A 16,917-nucleotide genomic window follows, 5' to 3' on the forward strand; every position below is an offset into this window, starting at 1 on the left:
CACTGGGTGGAATGGGCAGCATCAAACAAACGGGCTTACCTGTGGGATGAGACGCGACTGCCAGGAGCACCACGCTGAAAACGAAACAGCAGAGCAGTGAGGAAGTCCTCCCCAGCACCGAGAAAACAGCAATGTACATTGCCACTAGTTCTCCGAAACGGGGAGATCTGCCTAAAAGCAGACTATTGGCACCGAATGGTCTCACTCATCAGCGAGAGGGTGAGATCTCCTGAGAGGCCTCAGGTTTGGGAACCGCAGGAGGGTTGGTGGACTGTACTCCAGGACGGACCAAGGACCCACACCTCGCTCCGAGGCCAGCTGTATGGCCGATTATTACCACACTCACCTCATCTGCCAAGAGTATTTGTAAGCTAAACAAAGCGAACTCTGAATTACACATAGGCTGCAACTGAAAAACAAGCTGTCAAGCATGAGCTAAATCTACCATTGCCATAAAATTAATTCTCTCGGAGGTTAAGTTAAATTTTCAAGAAGACAGCCCATAAAATGATCCATTCCATCAACCATGTGCCTGGAAATTACCCGGACTGATTTGCAATAGAAGCTGAAAAGGATGAAGAGGAGGAGAAGTGTTCTGATGCTGGTCATATTGGTCCTTGGTATTGTCCCATCTTCCTCTCTGGAAGCTTCTCCCATCTCCTAGTACCTGCCTACCACACTTTCACACTGCCCCGGGCTCACCTTCTACACCTCTTCCATTGCAACTCCATGCCACCCCAGCAGCTACCTGGTTAGAGGTTAGGAATACAACTTTTTGTCCCATACGGTAGGAGGGGATTTTTTTTATTTTTAATGCTAGACAGACTACTCTAGTTCTTAATACTGGCTATGCATCAGAATAGCTAACACCCTGGTTAGAATCTCTAAGGGCAAGATCCAGGCATCAGTTGTCTTCATTTGTTACACCCCCGGGTGCACTAAAAGGCACTGGGGTGGAGAACCAGCAAAGTCCCTAGTTGGTGACATTAGAGGCAGTGTAGAGGACAGTTTGAACAAGGAAGCCACTGTGAGCTTGACAGCTCTGCCCCTCCCTGCCCCTGGGTTAACTCTTTGCACCACTTCTGTTTTTCTCCATCTCTTTCTCTGCTCTGCCTCTGTAGTACTGGTTGTCTGATGGCTCCAAGAAGTGGCATCATGCAAAGGGGCAGGAGGGGAGGAGGGTCAGGAGAGAGGCAATAAAGAAGAGCCACACGTTGGGTCATTCAAGCAGTTGTAGGTTTATAAGACAGGCCTGACATGTAGTTACAAAAAATACGCACACTACAAGCAAGACTGGAGACTTTCTGTCCTTTGCTTGCCATCTATTCTTTCTTTGGCAAACACAGACTCTGTATATACTCCATTATTTTATCTCATTGAGTCCCCTTTTGGTTATAACTTCCGCAGCAGAAGTTATGACTCCAATGGCAGGATAGAAGAGGCCCCTCTCCATCCCAATATTATCTCCGAGGGCTTGCCATGGTACCCCAAATCCCATCACTGGCATCATCCCAAAGGATGTCCCTAAAATAAAATATTAAGGTATAAAAATAAGGAGAAATAATTAAATGAGTTCTCTAATCTCTGTCTGAGTTTTGCAAATCTAGTGGCATGCCACTCCTAATTCCTACGCTGTGATCGCCTAGGGGGCAAGAGCCACCTTTTATTCTTTCTGGATTCCAGGTGCCCAGCAGGGCCAGACATATAGCAGGCACTGCGTAGGTTTTTGGAATTGTAATTAATCGCCTCTATGATTATTTGTGGCGGGCATATGTTTGAAGAGAAGTGTAACTTGAAGCCCCCTACATTTCTAAGACTGTATGTGACATGTAAACTCTAAAGAAGAAATCATATAAAAGGCATATCATGACACATGAACAGCAGACTTTTAAAATGCATTCAATAGCTGTTTATTGAATGCCTGGTCAGTGCCAGGTACGGTTCTAATTTGGGAATATGGCAATGAGCAAAACAGAAAGCCTTCCTCTATTTCCTATATTTCCTCTATAGGAAATATAATGGGAAAATAGGAGAAAAATATGTTCTCCACAGGCTGAAGTCCAAAGTCATACCCCCCACAGAACTCCTATTTCCCTTTGACACACACACAATTTCACCTGCAAAATGAGAAAGTGGGGTAGCAGCAGGGAACATATGATAATTTTTTATTTAATATTTAATAATGTCTGCTTATGTTAAAAGGAAATGGCATTAGGCATACATCCCATAATCATTCCTTATAAATGTCTTATATTTCTTAAAATGCTGGTGAAGCCCACATTATTTTCAGCCCCAGATACAACCTCCTCCTTTGTTCCTTCCTTCAGCCTTTCCCATCTGCCTTGGGCCTTAGACCTCTGTTTATATGAGAAACAGGGAAGGTCAGCGTCAGGGGGCAAATACACCCTCAAGAAAATAGTTGTATGTGCCAAAGTAGAGAACCACTCAACCACTGGCTTCTCTCAAAAAAAAATGGAGACCAAATTAGTTCTTGGCCCCGGCAGGCAGAGCTCCCGGCTGGCAGCAACCAGCACATCTGCTGCATGGATCTGAGGAACCCCTCAGTGTCCATGGCCAGGGGAAATTGAATGGCGGCCCTCGTTCTGATTCACACGTCTTCATCACAGGTACTGAAAGAAGACTAGGAAACAGAATTGTGGCTTTAGCCAGGTGTGTGGCAGGCCCAGCCAGGAAGCATTGAGCACCAGGCTCAAGGGCAGTGGGTGTCCTCACTTGAGGGTGGTAGGGAATCGGGCTGGCAGGAGAATGAGTCAGGGGTCACAGAGGCTCACTTTTCCATCCTCTTATTCCTTTGCCGCTAGAGTGGACTCTAAGTTCTATGGAGAAGAAGAACTGCCCAAAGTGTTCTGATGTTATGGGAACATGTTAAACATCAAGGGCCTTCTGCATTTTCAGAAGCGCATCTTAAAAAGGCAACTGGTGTGTCTGGCCAGAGTAGAACTAATGATTGTTTTCAGCAGAGTACAAAAGAGGCCCACAGCCATGCTTGCGGTGGGTCCTTTCAAAAAGGCATTTTAATAAACTACAATATTTATGAGCTTTATCTGCAGATGAAGAATATGGCTCATGTTGAACGTTTTAAGATGAACTTTCTGCAAAAATCAGCGTGACTAAATGCTGAGCAGCACATCCCCAGCCTGGGTCATCTTTGCAAGCAGTCATGCATTAGGGCAAGCTGGGGCTCCCAGCAGCAGATCCCACCCTTCTTCCTCTGCAGCTATTCTATTTAGTAGACAGAGCTCTATCCTCTGTTTGGCTTGGGGCAAGGGTACAAACAGCAGTCCATACACTACATTTAAATGTTATAAATCAAACTTCGAACTTCATCCTACCTTAATAACTATACCTTCAAAAACAACCTGGAAGTCTAGATTAAGATTTAGAATTCTTGGAGTCACTGGAGGTTCATGTCAGAACATGGTGGCATGGACAGTTTCAACCCCTGGCTCCTGGTTCCCAATGAGCCCCCTTCTCTCTCCACTCCAGGCTCCATCCTGAGGCCTCATACACCTGTGTGTGGGCACACTGGCCTGCAAGTCCACCCTCCATGAACACCTCCTCCCCTACTAACAGCCTGTCTTTGGACACTGCTTGGGTCTAGGAATGAGTTGGAAAGATAGGAAACCTTGGAATCAAGCTCAGGACCTCCTGAGCAGAGAATTCTAGAAGAATTCTAGAATTAGAAGAGAGACTGTGGGCCCTGGGAAGAAATGTCCTCTTAGCCTTATAGACTCCATACTTCATGGAGAGAGGTATGATGTTCTGAAATGGGGAGTCAGAAAGAGGTCCCTTTTGCCTGGTCTATGTACCGAACTGCTATTTGGTTTTCTCAACTTCTAGTCATCTTACAAATTATTTAGCTTGCCTTTCTGGTAGGCATACTGGCTCAGCACCCCCTAATCGAAATATTATTGGGAAATAAAAATCCATTAGCTCTAGAAAGATATGAGTTGTTCTTTGAAAATGTAAATTATATTTTACCTGAACATATAGTTTAAGTACTGCTGCTCAATGTCGCTAAGGAATGAGAAAAAAAGAAAAAGATAAAACATGTAAAATAATAGAAATGTTTCACATACACAAAAGGGAGATTATATTCTACTAATAAATTATATCTATGGCTGAGTTTCTACATTTAAAAATGGTATGAAGGGTATTTTATATTCGAAACTTGTTCCTGGTTCATTTTTAAAAAACATTTCCTAGTTTAGTAGTAGCACACACATTTTCACCTGTGGCAGATTAGCTCCTACATCTGCCACTGGGAGAGGAGTGTCAACTCTTTCAGGCCATTGGACCAACTTCTAGGGCCACCATATTTGACAAATAAAAATATAGGACACCCAAATAAATCTGAATCTCAAATAAAGACTTATGTTTAAGTATATTCCAAATATCACATGGGCCATAGTTACACTAAAAAAAGGATTCACTACTTATCTGAAATTCAAATTTAACTGGGCATCCTGTATTTTATCTGGCAACTCCACTGGCTTCTTGCTGCAGAAACACTTCATTAAAGGAACAAGAGGTGTTTTACGGACCTGAAGTCACAGCCTCCAAGTGTATAACCTTCTCCCAGGGGTCCTTCTGGTGGGCCTCAAACCCCAGAAGCCAGCAAACCAGTCCAGCTGCAGCACAACCCATGCAGCGACCACTCTCTTTTTCATTTACATTTGCTAAGGCTGCTCCGTTGACTGCCCACAACAGAGGCCTCATTTTACCCCAGCACAGAGCTCATGACAGGAAATTCTGGATCTAAACAAAGTCAAGTTAGGAAGGGGCTAGGGAAACAAGAGAAATGAGGTGGCCTCTGAACTGGAAGAAGTAAACCAGGGCCCCCCAAGCAGCGGGTCACACAATTTTTATAAAACTGTTGTGTAAAAATTTGCCCATGAAGTAAGAGGGCAGAGGGCCCCCCCCCCTATTCTTTGCACATTGCTGATGACCAGTAGGATCAGGTGCTAGTGGATCCTGCCTGGAATGACCCAACAGCAGGAGAAAAGGTTTCAGGGGCCCCTGGCTGCTGCCCTCACCACAACCCACATATGCACAGTCTCTGGCTGAACAGAACAAGCTCAAGACACTTTGGGTCTCATCCCTTTGTTTTAACCAAACAACAACCCAGCACACTTTAGAAGCTTACCTTAAGGCATTGGGTTTCCGGGACTTCTGCACTATCTTATAAGCCCCTGAAAATGAAGCAGTGGGTGTTACTGGCACAGGACATCCTGCGTAAGGGGTTGCCCGCACCTGCTGGGAAGCACAAAATCCACATGGAGGAAGGCTGCTCTTCCCACACAGGTCACCCACGGCTGACAGGGGGCGCAACAACACTCTGGAGGATGTCCAGGATGCTAACGCAGTCATCCCCAGTGATAACCACTCGGTACAGAGAATGCTGCTGGGCTGGAAGGGCTCATGATCAGAGAAGGATACAATTCACAGGAAGCTTTCAACCTCCTCTGCAGGATGCACAGGAGAAAGGAACACGGCTGCTCCATTTCTGAACCCTGTGTAACACAATCAGGGCCCTGCTTTCCCCCTAAGACCACAGGCAGGAAACACCAAACGTATGATGTGAAATAAAGTCAAATGGCCCTTTTATTTCACTCGCTCACATTTTTTTGCATATACTGCTGAAAGACAATGTTTCCAACACTAACTTCTGGATCTCTTCTCAGCATTTTGAGAGAAGACCAACCAGCACTTATCCACGCTTCTGCCTTGAGCAAGCAGGGCCAGAGCCGTGGTGAGTGAGTTAGTATTTGTGGAGAAAAAGAGGAGACTATGTCAGAAACGGAAACATTTCAGGAGAACCAGATCAGAAAATCCTCATTTAATTTCAACCTTGACACCTTATCTGTAATTTTCCTATTGCTCAGGATTACCGAAAAGTGGATATATAAGAAGGTCTAAGTAATAAGCCTCAATTCTTTAAGTAAGCATTCTTTTAAAACTTACCTACACAGAATAAGTGAATTACAGCCCAGAAATATCCATTGGGATCAAACTGTAACACAGGATTTAAAAAAATAATAAAACAGCTATAAGAAGAGGCAAATGGGATCTAGTGTGACAACCAGAAACCTTAACTGTCAATGCATAGTGCCAACCAAGGGTGCCACAACAGGACTCTGGGGCCTGGGCCAGTTCATCTTCAATTCTCACCCTCATGCCTATGACATCTTTCTAACAGGGCTCTCTGCCTCCAGCACCCCTTTTTCCCATTCTCCACACCACATCTCTAAAACACTGATCCCATGGTGTCACCTACTGCTTAAAATCACTCAATAGTCTCCCAGTGACTTCAGGATAAAATCCAAACTCATGGCACCCTAGGATCTCTATGACAATCCCCTGTCAACCCCACCAGTCCCATCTACTGCACCCCTTCCAGGGAAAGTCACACCTTGCACTTCCCCAAGCCCAAACACTTCCCCCATCAACTCAGCCAAGGGGCACTCCCTCTCTTCTTCCCTTTCTTATTTTTCTCTGTAGAAGTTTATCTCATCTGACACATTTCATTTCATTTGTCACCTCTTTCTCCACCATCTACTAGCCTATAAATTCCAGCAGGGCAGGAATTTGCACAGGGTTACACACACAGTAAGTGCTCACTAAAGTTGAATCACAGAATACAGGACACTCCATGACTGTGCCCACACCTGCTTTCTTCTCCTGGCCATCACCTCCTCACCCTTCAAGATTTAGGTCCAGAGAGCAGAGTCTGGTTCTAGCATTAGAAAGGTCTATGTAAATTCTGAAACCCCCACTTATTTGTGGGCTGGTGATCTTTGGGTCCTCGTTGTTCTTTAGCTATGCAATGGAGACAATAAGAGTCCCTCTCCTTGTGAAACTATGAGATTTTAAATAAAATAAGGCACGTAAAGCACTGGCACAGAGTCTGGCACATAGCTAGCTCCTTATAATTGCTAGCTCTTCCTACTTCCTGGGCCCCAAGTCTTCTTAAGTGCCTCACTATGTCCCGTATCTCCCCAGGACAGAGCCCTGGCTTCCCTGTGTTATAATAATCTATTTCTCATCTGTCCTCCTCCCTTTTGCTCTGATGAGACTCTGACTTCTGCCTGCAAGAGGATAATTTTTCTTTGTGTCCCCAGAGCCTGGCTCAGTGCCTGACACTTGATGGGGACTTAATAAATGCTGGGAGAGAAAAGAGAGAAAACAGACCCACCGCGAGATGACTACTGGGGGGTAGGGGTGGGTCCTCAGGGCCTAGTAAAGAAAAACTCAGGCGAACAAGCGAAAATCACTCTGCAGATGAGGCCTTTGGGGATGAGAGGGAAACTCAACTTTGCCTCCATGCAGTAGGCTAGGGTACTCAACCTGGGGGCCTGGGGCTTGTGGGTCCTCCCAGCACAGACTGAGGGCTAGTGGCACCCATCACGGCACCCAGAGGCCAGAGCTCTGCCATTCTGCTGCAGCCCTGGAGAGAAGGTAAAGTCCTGCAGAAAAGGTGTTGAGCTGGCCAAGAGGTACCCAGCCCGGAAGCTTTTAAATGCCTTTGCACAGGCTGGGGTTCTTCCGATTCTTGAAGGAAGGACTAGGAGTTCTGCTCACACACGCAGGCTGCAGAGAGTAGAAGACACTTGGAAGGCAAAATGAATGCCCTTGGACTTACCTGGGGGTCATTGAAGGGAAGGCATCCTGCGGCAGCCAGAAGGAAGAGGGTGCTGTTCAAAGGGAGAGAACACAGGCAGCTTCACCTTTCAACATCAAAGGGTTTCCCAGACAGCATGGGGGTTGGAAGACATCAGGAGGCGCTTGCACAAGGCCGACACCCTGTGAGACCCAGCCCCGTGCCCCTGTTCCTCCTCTGAGAACCCCACTACCTAGGCCATTTCCAACTGTGTGCTCCACCAGGGACCAGAGAGTCCCTTCCCTGGGGCTCAGCTGGCCATTTCCCAGGACACGGGCACTTGCAGGACATTTGCAAAACCATGGCTGGCTCATGCAAGAAAAACAATGATGCCCATGAAACAGATAATAAGAGATTTTTTTTTTTAACTGCAGATCCCCAAAAATACACTAGTAAAAAAACTGGTTAATCAGACTGCAGATCCACCTCTCAGGAAAAAGAAAGCACCATGTAAAGCATAGTAAAATCTTTTGTGCATAATCCTCACCAAATGATCAAATGTAACAGCTCCAATGACAGGACAGACCTACATCCTGAGCCTTCTGACATGACATACTGAGGAGGGCACAATGTCATTGTCATTCGTGTGGCATTTCTGTCAAATATGCAGAATGCACCTAGTGTGGCCGGGTGGGCTCAGAGCTGGGGACCCACAGCCCTGGGAAGACAGGGCTGTGGGTCCCCAGAACGACACCGGACATCCGAGGCACAGGAAGGTCCTCCACGTCAGCCCACCCCCCTTCTATAGCCTTGCCAACTTTTAAGACACATGTACAAAAAGCCCGGAAAAGACTCCATGGCTGCAGATTGCCAAGAGACTCAGAGGCAAAGGGTGGGGTGAATGGGGGAGAGGCTATGGGAAGGGTTTCTGGGACTGCACAGGATTAGGTAGGTTTTAGGTGGGAGACAACGAGAACCCTAATAGATTTGGTGTCTGCATAGAGTAGAAGGCTGTATCGGATATAGGATGCTTCCTCATTCACAGGCAATGAATGTTAGAGGTCCTCTCAAACAGACAGCCCCTCGAGGCTGATAGGACATGGGGGACTGCCAGGTGTGAGACAGCACTTGGTTTCCCACCAACCTTGGCTTTGAGCAATACATGATTATATCAGGTATTAGTGGGTTTTAATTCCTCTCTTTAACACCTGCTAATCTTTTAAACGAGAGGATAAGTCCTGAGAGTGTTATGTTTTGTTTTGTTTTGTTTTTTCCGCAAGTAGCAGCCTGTAATAAAGCAAAATAAGAGACTGGATGAAAGCCCAGAAATATCTGAAACAATAAGTCCTAAATCCATGTGTCAAAGCATTTCTGTTGGTTCTCTATCCTCAGGACTGAGCTTCAGAGCTATGGCAGAGGAGGCAGGTAGCAGCCAGAGAACAGGGTTACAGGTCAGCACACCGAGGGCCCAGGGACCTGAGAGTCCAGCTCAGCTCATGGTTCCGCCCCAGGGACCAGGCTCGAAGGGCAATGAAGCCTGCCCTTAGTCACTCTGCTGTGGCCCAAGATCACGACTCAGATCCCTGACCTTGCAGGCAGTGCTTTTCCCACCATAGGAATCATAAAGACTCAATAAATTGCAAACATTATTTTAAAAGTTTGAAGTCATTTTCCATGTTTTTCATTGTCCTTCTCCCATCAGTATTGCACAATTCTTAGTGAAGTTTTGGGCATCAGTGATGAAATCTACAGATTATTTTCCCCTTAGGAACAGAATATTTCAGGGAAGAAAACCAGAGAGAGAAAGAGATAGTAAAATTTAGAATAAGACACAAAATGGGGGAATGTAGCTGTTGATAACAAATTCTGTCAAATCTTAAATAGGAATCTTAACAGTTTATCATCAACATTTAAAATCAGGTTAAATCTTCTATTTTAGAGGGCTTTAGGTTTTGCTTTCTTTTTCTTTAAACTTACCTACAGATCTTTTCAGGAGAAGTTTTCTGTATGAAAAAAAGAGACATATAGTTAGTCTTAAAAATTCTCTTTTCCCCTTAAATAAAATACTTAGATCAAGAGGCAAATAAATTTCGAGTAAGCTTATTGGGGGCTTAAGAGCGGGCTGCACCTCAGTATTTTTTGAGGCTTTTCCTGCTTGGACCACATGAAGGATGACTCAGAGGCCAAGTTGAGTCACTTGGGCAAAGCACTCTGGGTGTGCAATTTTACTACCCTCACCTCTGGAACTGTGTTTACTCACAAAACCCCAAAATGATGCCAGGGCCAAGCCTTCAAGTATCTCACACACCAAGAAAGGGAGAGAGAGCAATTGATGTGACCTGTGTAAGAAGGTAATTCATCTCTCATTCAACTTCTATTCCAGTCCATCTCCTTACATTTGCCTTTCACTAATCCAGCTCTGACTCTCAGCAGTGCTGTAAACTCTCTGGGATGATGTATAAATGAAGAAACAGGAAAAAGGAGAAGGGAAATCTCTCTCTCTCACTGCTAGAGAGAGAGAAAAGGCGGATTGGGGAAATCAAAATTTGGCATTCTAAAACTCCCCGAAATGAAGAAATTCTAATGAGGACCCTACCTTTATCCTCTCCTTTTTATTAGTCATTTTAAGGGAATGAGTTCTTTGCACTCAGGTATAAAGTTCTAGCAGGAAGAAGCAAGATTTTTCTATATTTGATAGAAGAAATAACAGATTAATTCTGGACATTTCAAAAGGATTACTTTGCTAATTGGGGACAAACTACAGTGCTTTGATTCCAGTTCATGAAAGTGAAGTATGAACATATTGTTTAAAAATGAAGCACTCTTGGGACACCTGGGTGGCTCAGTGGTTGAGTGTCTGCCTTTGGCTCAGAGCATGATCCTGGGATCCAGGATCGGGTCCCGCATAGGGCTCCTTGCATGGAGCCTGCTTCTCCCTCTGCCTATATCTCTGCTCTCTCTCTCTCTCTCTCTCTCATGAATAAATAAATAAAATATTTTTTAAAAAATCATATTAAAAAAAATGAAGCACTCAGAAGGTACAAACTTCCAGTGACTAGAGTCTGTATTGTAGATTTGAAAGTTGCTGAGGGAGTAGATCTTGAAAGTACTCATTACAAGGAAAAAAATGTATAACTACATATGGTAATGGATGTTAACTAGACCTATTGTGATCATTTTGCAAGATACACAAATATCAAGCCATTATGCTGGACACCTGAAACGAATATAATGTTATATGTCAATCATATCTCAATTTTTTTAAAATGTAAAGCACTGACAAACATGGTTTGCTATAAAGGCTATCTTCAGTTTTCATGCATTACTAAATAATCTAGTTTGCCCTTGTTTTAATAAATAGATCATGTTTGTGAGCAAAGTAGTGGCTTGCATCTTTAGATCCTTAAATCTTATCTCTGTGGAATCCGCCTCAGCTGGCCATGCCAACCTTGACTCCACTGCCACCTGGTGGGGGACACATCCCTTCAGTAGAGGAAGGATGACCCAAAAAGGTGACCTGACTTTGGGCACCTGGAGAATTGCCCTATCACAGGAAAATGTGTCACTGAAAGATTCTGGGCTAAATGTAATCAACATATCAACAGTTTGGCAGAAAAATAGGAACAGACAGGATAGAGATGAAAAGCATGGCCCAGCTGTTCCATGAGTAGTAACACGTGCATCCAGCAACTGTTTGGGGACTTCTGTCACAGGGCAGCAAATCAATACAGAGCTCGAGACAGTTCACTCATTCCACAGAGGAGAGACTGCTTTTTTATTTGAAACGCCTCTGGCCCGAGGATCCAGAACCTGAGATACAGAGATTAGAACAAGCAATAAATGCATTAGGGAGCCTCTGCTTCCCAGGTCTCCACAAACAACTGAGGAGTTAGTGTCTGGTGTTCACCTTTTGAGGCTCCTCCGTCCAAAAGTCACCCAGTGATAAGTCCTCATGATGTCTCAGTGTTCTGAATGAGTCAGCATAACTTCTCAAAAGTCACATCGCCAAAAAGAACAATAAACAACTAATATTACCGGAGGTCAGCTAACTTACTCTGAGGACTCCCTACTCTATGCCAGTGTTGTTCTAAGCCTCTATATGTATTGACTTATTTCATTATGGGTTATTTAAGTCTCAGGATGTGCAAGAGATGCAGATACCAAGGCACTGAGAAAGTAGTAAAGTTGCCCAAGCTCACAGGGTTTGGGCTCAGGTGATCTAGCTCTGGAGCCTGATCCTTTACGATGCTATTCTGACACAAGCAGCCTGCCAATCCTGCAGTGACACCTGCCAGCCCTTTCAGACTACCTTCATTTGCTGCTTCCTCTGCCTGCCTGGAGTGCTCTTTCTCCCTGCACTTTGAAAATTCCTACCATCCACAGGTCTGGGTTCAAATTTTGCCTCCTGGCCTTTCCAAGCAGACTCTCCATCTACCCCATACCTTTGTTCCAACCCATATGGCATTCTATGAACATCACAGAATGTGTTTACGTGTTGGTTCCTCCGTTTACCTGAGTTCTGTGAGGATGATCAAGGTGTCGTGTATATCTCCATAGTTGTAGGCCTAGCCAGATGCTTGATATATAGCGTAGATTTAGTCAATGTTGAACAAATGAACAAAAGAATGAATAGCAGCATTCTAATGTTTAACTGTGACAAGTATATCTGCAAGGTAACGGGACTAATTTCACAAGGCACACATTATCTTATAGTCAAACTATATGTGTGCGTGTGATTGCACATGCATGTACAAAGAATCATGGATGGTGACAACGAACCACAGTTCCAATTAGAGTTTATCCTTATAACCTGGGAACAAGGTCATGAGGAGGTCAACTTTCCTCTCCAGAGTTGAGTCTGGTGAAACCTGACACATAATAGACAAAAGAGGCCTCACTATGAGTCACAGGCAAAGCCTAAGAAGTGTCATACAGTTGTCTTCCTAGTAATATCTGGTCACCTTGTCGAAGCTCCAGGCTAAAGGATCAGGAAAGTGAATCATATGGGAATAGATCACAGCCAATCTTCATCACAGAGCAGATTTTAATGCCAACCTACTAGAAACCACCTACAAGTCTATAAACAGGAAAACACATCATGTTCCATGTGGAGTGGAATGAGGACACGAATAGAGATTCCTGACAAATCGATCAACAGAAAATAGAATATATTATATCATTTGTGTATGTCTATATACGTGTACTGAAAAAAAGTCTGATAGAACATAGTAGTATCATATGCAAAGTAGGATCACAGTTGATTTGAGACGTTTTTCCTCTGCATGTTCTACAACTTATTATAGTTTATTACATTCTTAAGGAAAGAAAAATCTTTAAAAATGACTAAATAGGTATATAATTCATGCAACTGTTTCCTCATTTGCCCTGACAAGAAAGGATATTGTTTATAAAAAACTAATCAACAAATCTAAAAGATAACCAACTGAATAGGAGAAGATACTAGCAAATGACATATATCTGATAAAGGATTTAATATCTAAAATATATAAAGAACTTCTGCAACTCAACACCCAAAAAACAAATAATCTGATTAAAAATGGACAGAAGTCGGGGCACCTGGGTGACTCAGTCAGTTAAGCATTTGCCTTCATGATTAGGTCACAATCTCAAAGTCCTAGGATCAAGCCCTGAGTGGGGCTCCCTGATCAGCAGGGAGTCAGCTTCTTCCTCTACCCCTCCCTCACTCGTGTGTGCGTGTGCACATGCACACATACACTCACTGTCTCAAGTAAATAAAGAAAATCTTTAAAAAGAAATGAACAGAAGTCATGGACAGACATTTCTCCAAAGAAGACATATAGACAGCCATACAGACACATGCTCAACATCACTCATCATCAGGGAAATGCAAATCAAAACTACAATGAAGTATCACCTCACACCTGTCAGAATGGCTAAAGTCAAAAACACAAGAAGCAACGGGGCTGACAAGGATGTGGGGAAAAAGGAGTCCTTGTGCATCACTGGTGGGAATGCAGACTGGTGCAGCCATTGTGGAAAACAGTATGGAGGTTCCTCAAAAAGTTAAAAATAGAATTACTCTACGATCCAGTAATTCTACTACTGGGTATTTACCCAAAAATATGAAAACACTAACTCAAAAAGATATATATCTTTATAAACCCTGATGTTTATAGCAGCATTATTTACAATAGCCAAATTATGGAAGCACCCTAAGCGTCCCAGTAGATGAATGGATAAAGAAGTGGTATATATACAGAAAGGAATATTCCTCAGTCAAAGAAAAGAATGAAATCTTGCCATTTGCAACAACATGGACGCAGCCAGACAGTATAATGCTAAGTGAAATAAGTCAGGGAATGACAAATATCATATGTATAATTTAAGAAACAAAACAAACATAGCAAAAATATAAAGCAGAAAGCAGACTCGTAACTATAGAGAAGAAACGGATGGTTACCAGAGGGGAGGTGGGTGGGGGGACGGGGAAATAGGTGAAGGAGATGAAGAGTACACTTATCATGATGAGCACTGAGTAAGGTACAGAATTGTTGAATCACTATATTTAATATCTGAAACTAATATAACATGCTATGTTCACTATACTGGAATTAAAATTTTTAAAAAGAGAAATGATGTTTAGTGTTGGGGATGAAATGGAGATGAAGATTCAAAATATTTTGGTATTTATCATCCAATTTATTCTTCCAAGGACAGGTCCTCTCAGCCTAAAAGTCTACCCCCTGGTCTCTGCCTGATGGAAATAGCTCTGAGGATGCTCTAACCCTGTTTCCTACTCTACCCCGACTTATCCATCAGGAAACAGTACCCTGTTGAGATGCCTGGATCTCTTCTCCAGATCCAATAAATCTTAATTTTTCAATTCACACACAAAAGCATAAGTCTCCGAGAACCTCAGCAGCTCTTGGTGAGTTTCTGAACCTCAGTGATTAGTTAGTGAATATTCGGCTTGGCAGCAGTTCTAGGGCAGGACTCTGGAGCTATGAAGACAACAACCATATGGTCCCTGCCAAGAGGCGGCTTAGAGGAAGCAGGCAGAGACCCAGAGAAACTCCCACCTAAGGTTCATTGAACCTTAGGTACCACTGAGTATAAAATCTCTCATTCTTTATATATTACTAAGAAAGAAAGCATTTGACCAGGGCATTCCACTGATTGTAGAAGCATCACAAGTGTAGGTAGTGAAAATTTTTTTAACGTGAGAAAAAGCAGCACGTGTTAGAATTGATGAAATACAGAAATCACACAATGGTGTGATTAAAAAAAAAAAAAAGGTTAGAGAGTGGTGTTCATGCTCCTTGAGGTGTCGGGAAGGCTCCAATTGCATGCAGACCAGCCTAAAAGACTGAGAGCCTCCCTCGTGAGACCTTGAGAGTCACCAGAGTCCCCTCTCACCTCCTGCATTCTTGTCCCTTCCAGAGACAGTTCCAGAGACAGTAAATCTGATCAGTCTCTCTGGGCTTTCTCAGCCAACCCTGGCCTCCCACTGCACTCAGCACACCCCCCAAATTCCTAGCTCAGCCTCAAAGGCTTGTCCTAAGTCTCCAGCCTCATCCCTAGGCACCCTCTCTCTTTCTTACCAAGCTCCAGCCACACTAGCCCGGAGTGACTCCTGCCAAGTCCCTTCCTACATCTGGTCCTTTGCATCTCCTGCTTCCTCTTCCCAGGAGCCCTCCCCTTAACCCCACCTGCAGAACTCCTGCTCAGCCTTTGTCTGTGTTTATTTTTTTTTAAAGATTTTATTTATTTATTTGAGTGAGAGAGAGAGTGCACAAGAACATGAGCAGGGGAGGTGCAAAGGGAGACATGGACTCCCTGCTGAGCAGGGAGCCCAATGTGAGGCTCAGTCCCAGGATCCTGAGATTATGATCTGAGCTGAAGGCAGATGCTTAACTGACTGAGCCACCCAGGTGCCCCCTTTATCTGTGTTTAAATGTCACTTCCCCATAGTGGCCTCTCTGGCCATATAATCCAGCAGAGGAGTGTCATATTTGTGTCTCCTTTGCTCAGCTGATGCTCCATAAGAGTTGCCCAGAGCAGTAAGACCATGCCCTTCCCTCACTACTGTAGGCTTATAGCCTGGCACGGTGGGCGGTACACAGGTACATAAAAATACTCAGAATGAATGAAGAGTGCTTATAAGAGGTTCTCTGACCAATCAGAGGAAAGAAAACATCATGACATGGTCTAGGAAAAATAAGAAGTTTGGTTGTGGCTGGATTTTCTAAAACCCAAGAGGTGTATGGCATCTAGGTGGTTATGGGCTTTGCATGCCTCCATGGAGGTCATGAGCCCTCCCCATGTACATGGGGGGACATGATCGGATCAGTTTCAAAAGGTCACTTGGGTGCAATGTGGAGGAAGGTGAGCGTGGGGAGAGGCAGAGGCAGGAAAACCAGCCAGGCACTACCACACATCTGGCAGGTGAAGGCAGGTGATGGTGCACACAGAACACAATAACTATGTAAGCCAGGACTGCTCACCCCAGGCCCTACTTGGCCGCCCAAGGGCTCAGGGGAGCAAGATCTCATTTGACCCCTGAAAAACAGATGAGGGCCTGAACCAAGGTGGCAGCAGAGTGGGAATGGAGAGGTGGGGACAGATTCAGAAATAGGGTGTGTGTGTGTGGGAAGACCAGACCAGGGCTCTAAGGGGATCCCAATGTTTCTGCCATGGGTGGTAATGACCAGGATGAGGATCACCAAGCAACAAGCAGGTTGCAAAAACAGAGCAGTTCGTTTGGTCCCTTTGCATTTCATGTCCCCGGGGAGCAGGTATGTGGAGAGCCAGAGGCAGCAGCATGCAATGGGGATGTGAGTTCAAGAGAGAGGCCTGGGCTGGAGATGGGACACAGGAGTCACCAGTGAACTGAAGGCGGATGGTGGAGGAGGCTGTCCAGAGAGTGTGTGCTTGGGAGCAAAGGGCTCCTGACACAGAGCCCCCGGAGACCCTGCGGGGTAGACGAATGAAAGAGGAGGAGGAGCCAGACACTGGGGAAGAGAACCAGCAGGTCGAGGGGGCCAAGAGACTCCAGGAAAGGCAGCAATGAACCTGGCGATGAACGGTGTAAAAGGCCAACAGTGGTGGAAATGCACTTATAAGTGACCTCAGGCAGAGCAGCTTCGGGGTGACGGTGGGGGCAGAAGCAGGAGCAGCTTGGAGGTGAGAGGGACACAAGGCCATGGGCAGCTCCGAACCCAGCCCTCCCTCAGGCATGGTGCTGGGCCAGGGCAAGGACGTGGCGGGGCGGAGGTGCGGGTGTGCTCAGGCAAGGGAGTCGGCTGGCGTGCCTG

At 44.9% G+C, this 16,917-nt stretch overlaps 1 protein-coding gene across 16 annotated transcripts in view; it reads right to left on the bottom strand.

Moving 5' to 3' along the window:
* TMEM241 (transmembrane protein 241) overlaps positions 1–16,917 on the bottom strand; it is a 112,179-nt gene that overhangs the window by 55,672 nt on the left and 39,590 nt on the right. For 11 of the 16 annotated variants that reach the window (XR_012032415.1, XR_012032413.1, XR_012032418.1 and 8 more), the window contains exons 6-10: positions 9,599–9,624; positions 7,664–7,715; positions 5,168–5,277; positions 4,003–4,038; positions 40–74 (exon numbers count right to left, since the gene is read on the bottom strand). Coding sequence is in view for 9 of the 16 variants with exons in the window: in XM_072829044.1 (XP_072685145.1) it covers positions 40–74; positions 4,003–4,038; positions 5,168–5,277; positions 7,664–7,715; positions 9,599–9,624 (259 nt within the window). In the remaining 7 variants the exon portion in view is untranslated. Of the gene's footprint in view, positions 1–39; positions 75–4,002; positions 4,039–5,167; positions 5,278–5,985; positions 6,035–7,663; positions 7,716–9,598; positions 9,625–16,917 lie in introns of all 16 variants that reach the window. The other 5 variants (XM_072829036.1, XM_072829035.1, XM_072829040.1 and 2 more) reach the window with 5 other exon arrangements.

Source organism: Canis lupus, chromosome 6 (assembly GCF_048164855.1).
Source record: "Canis lupus baileyi chromosome 6, mCanLup2.hap1, whole genome shotgun sequence".
NCBI lineage: Eukaryota > Metazoa > Chordata > Mammalia > Carnivora > Canidae > Canis > Canis lupus.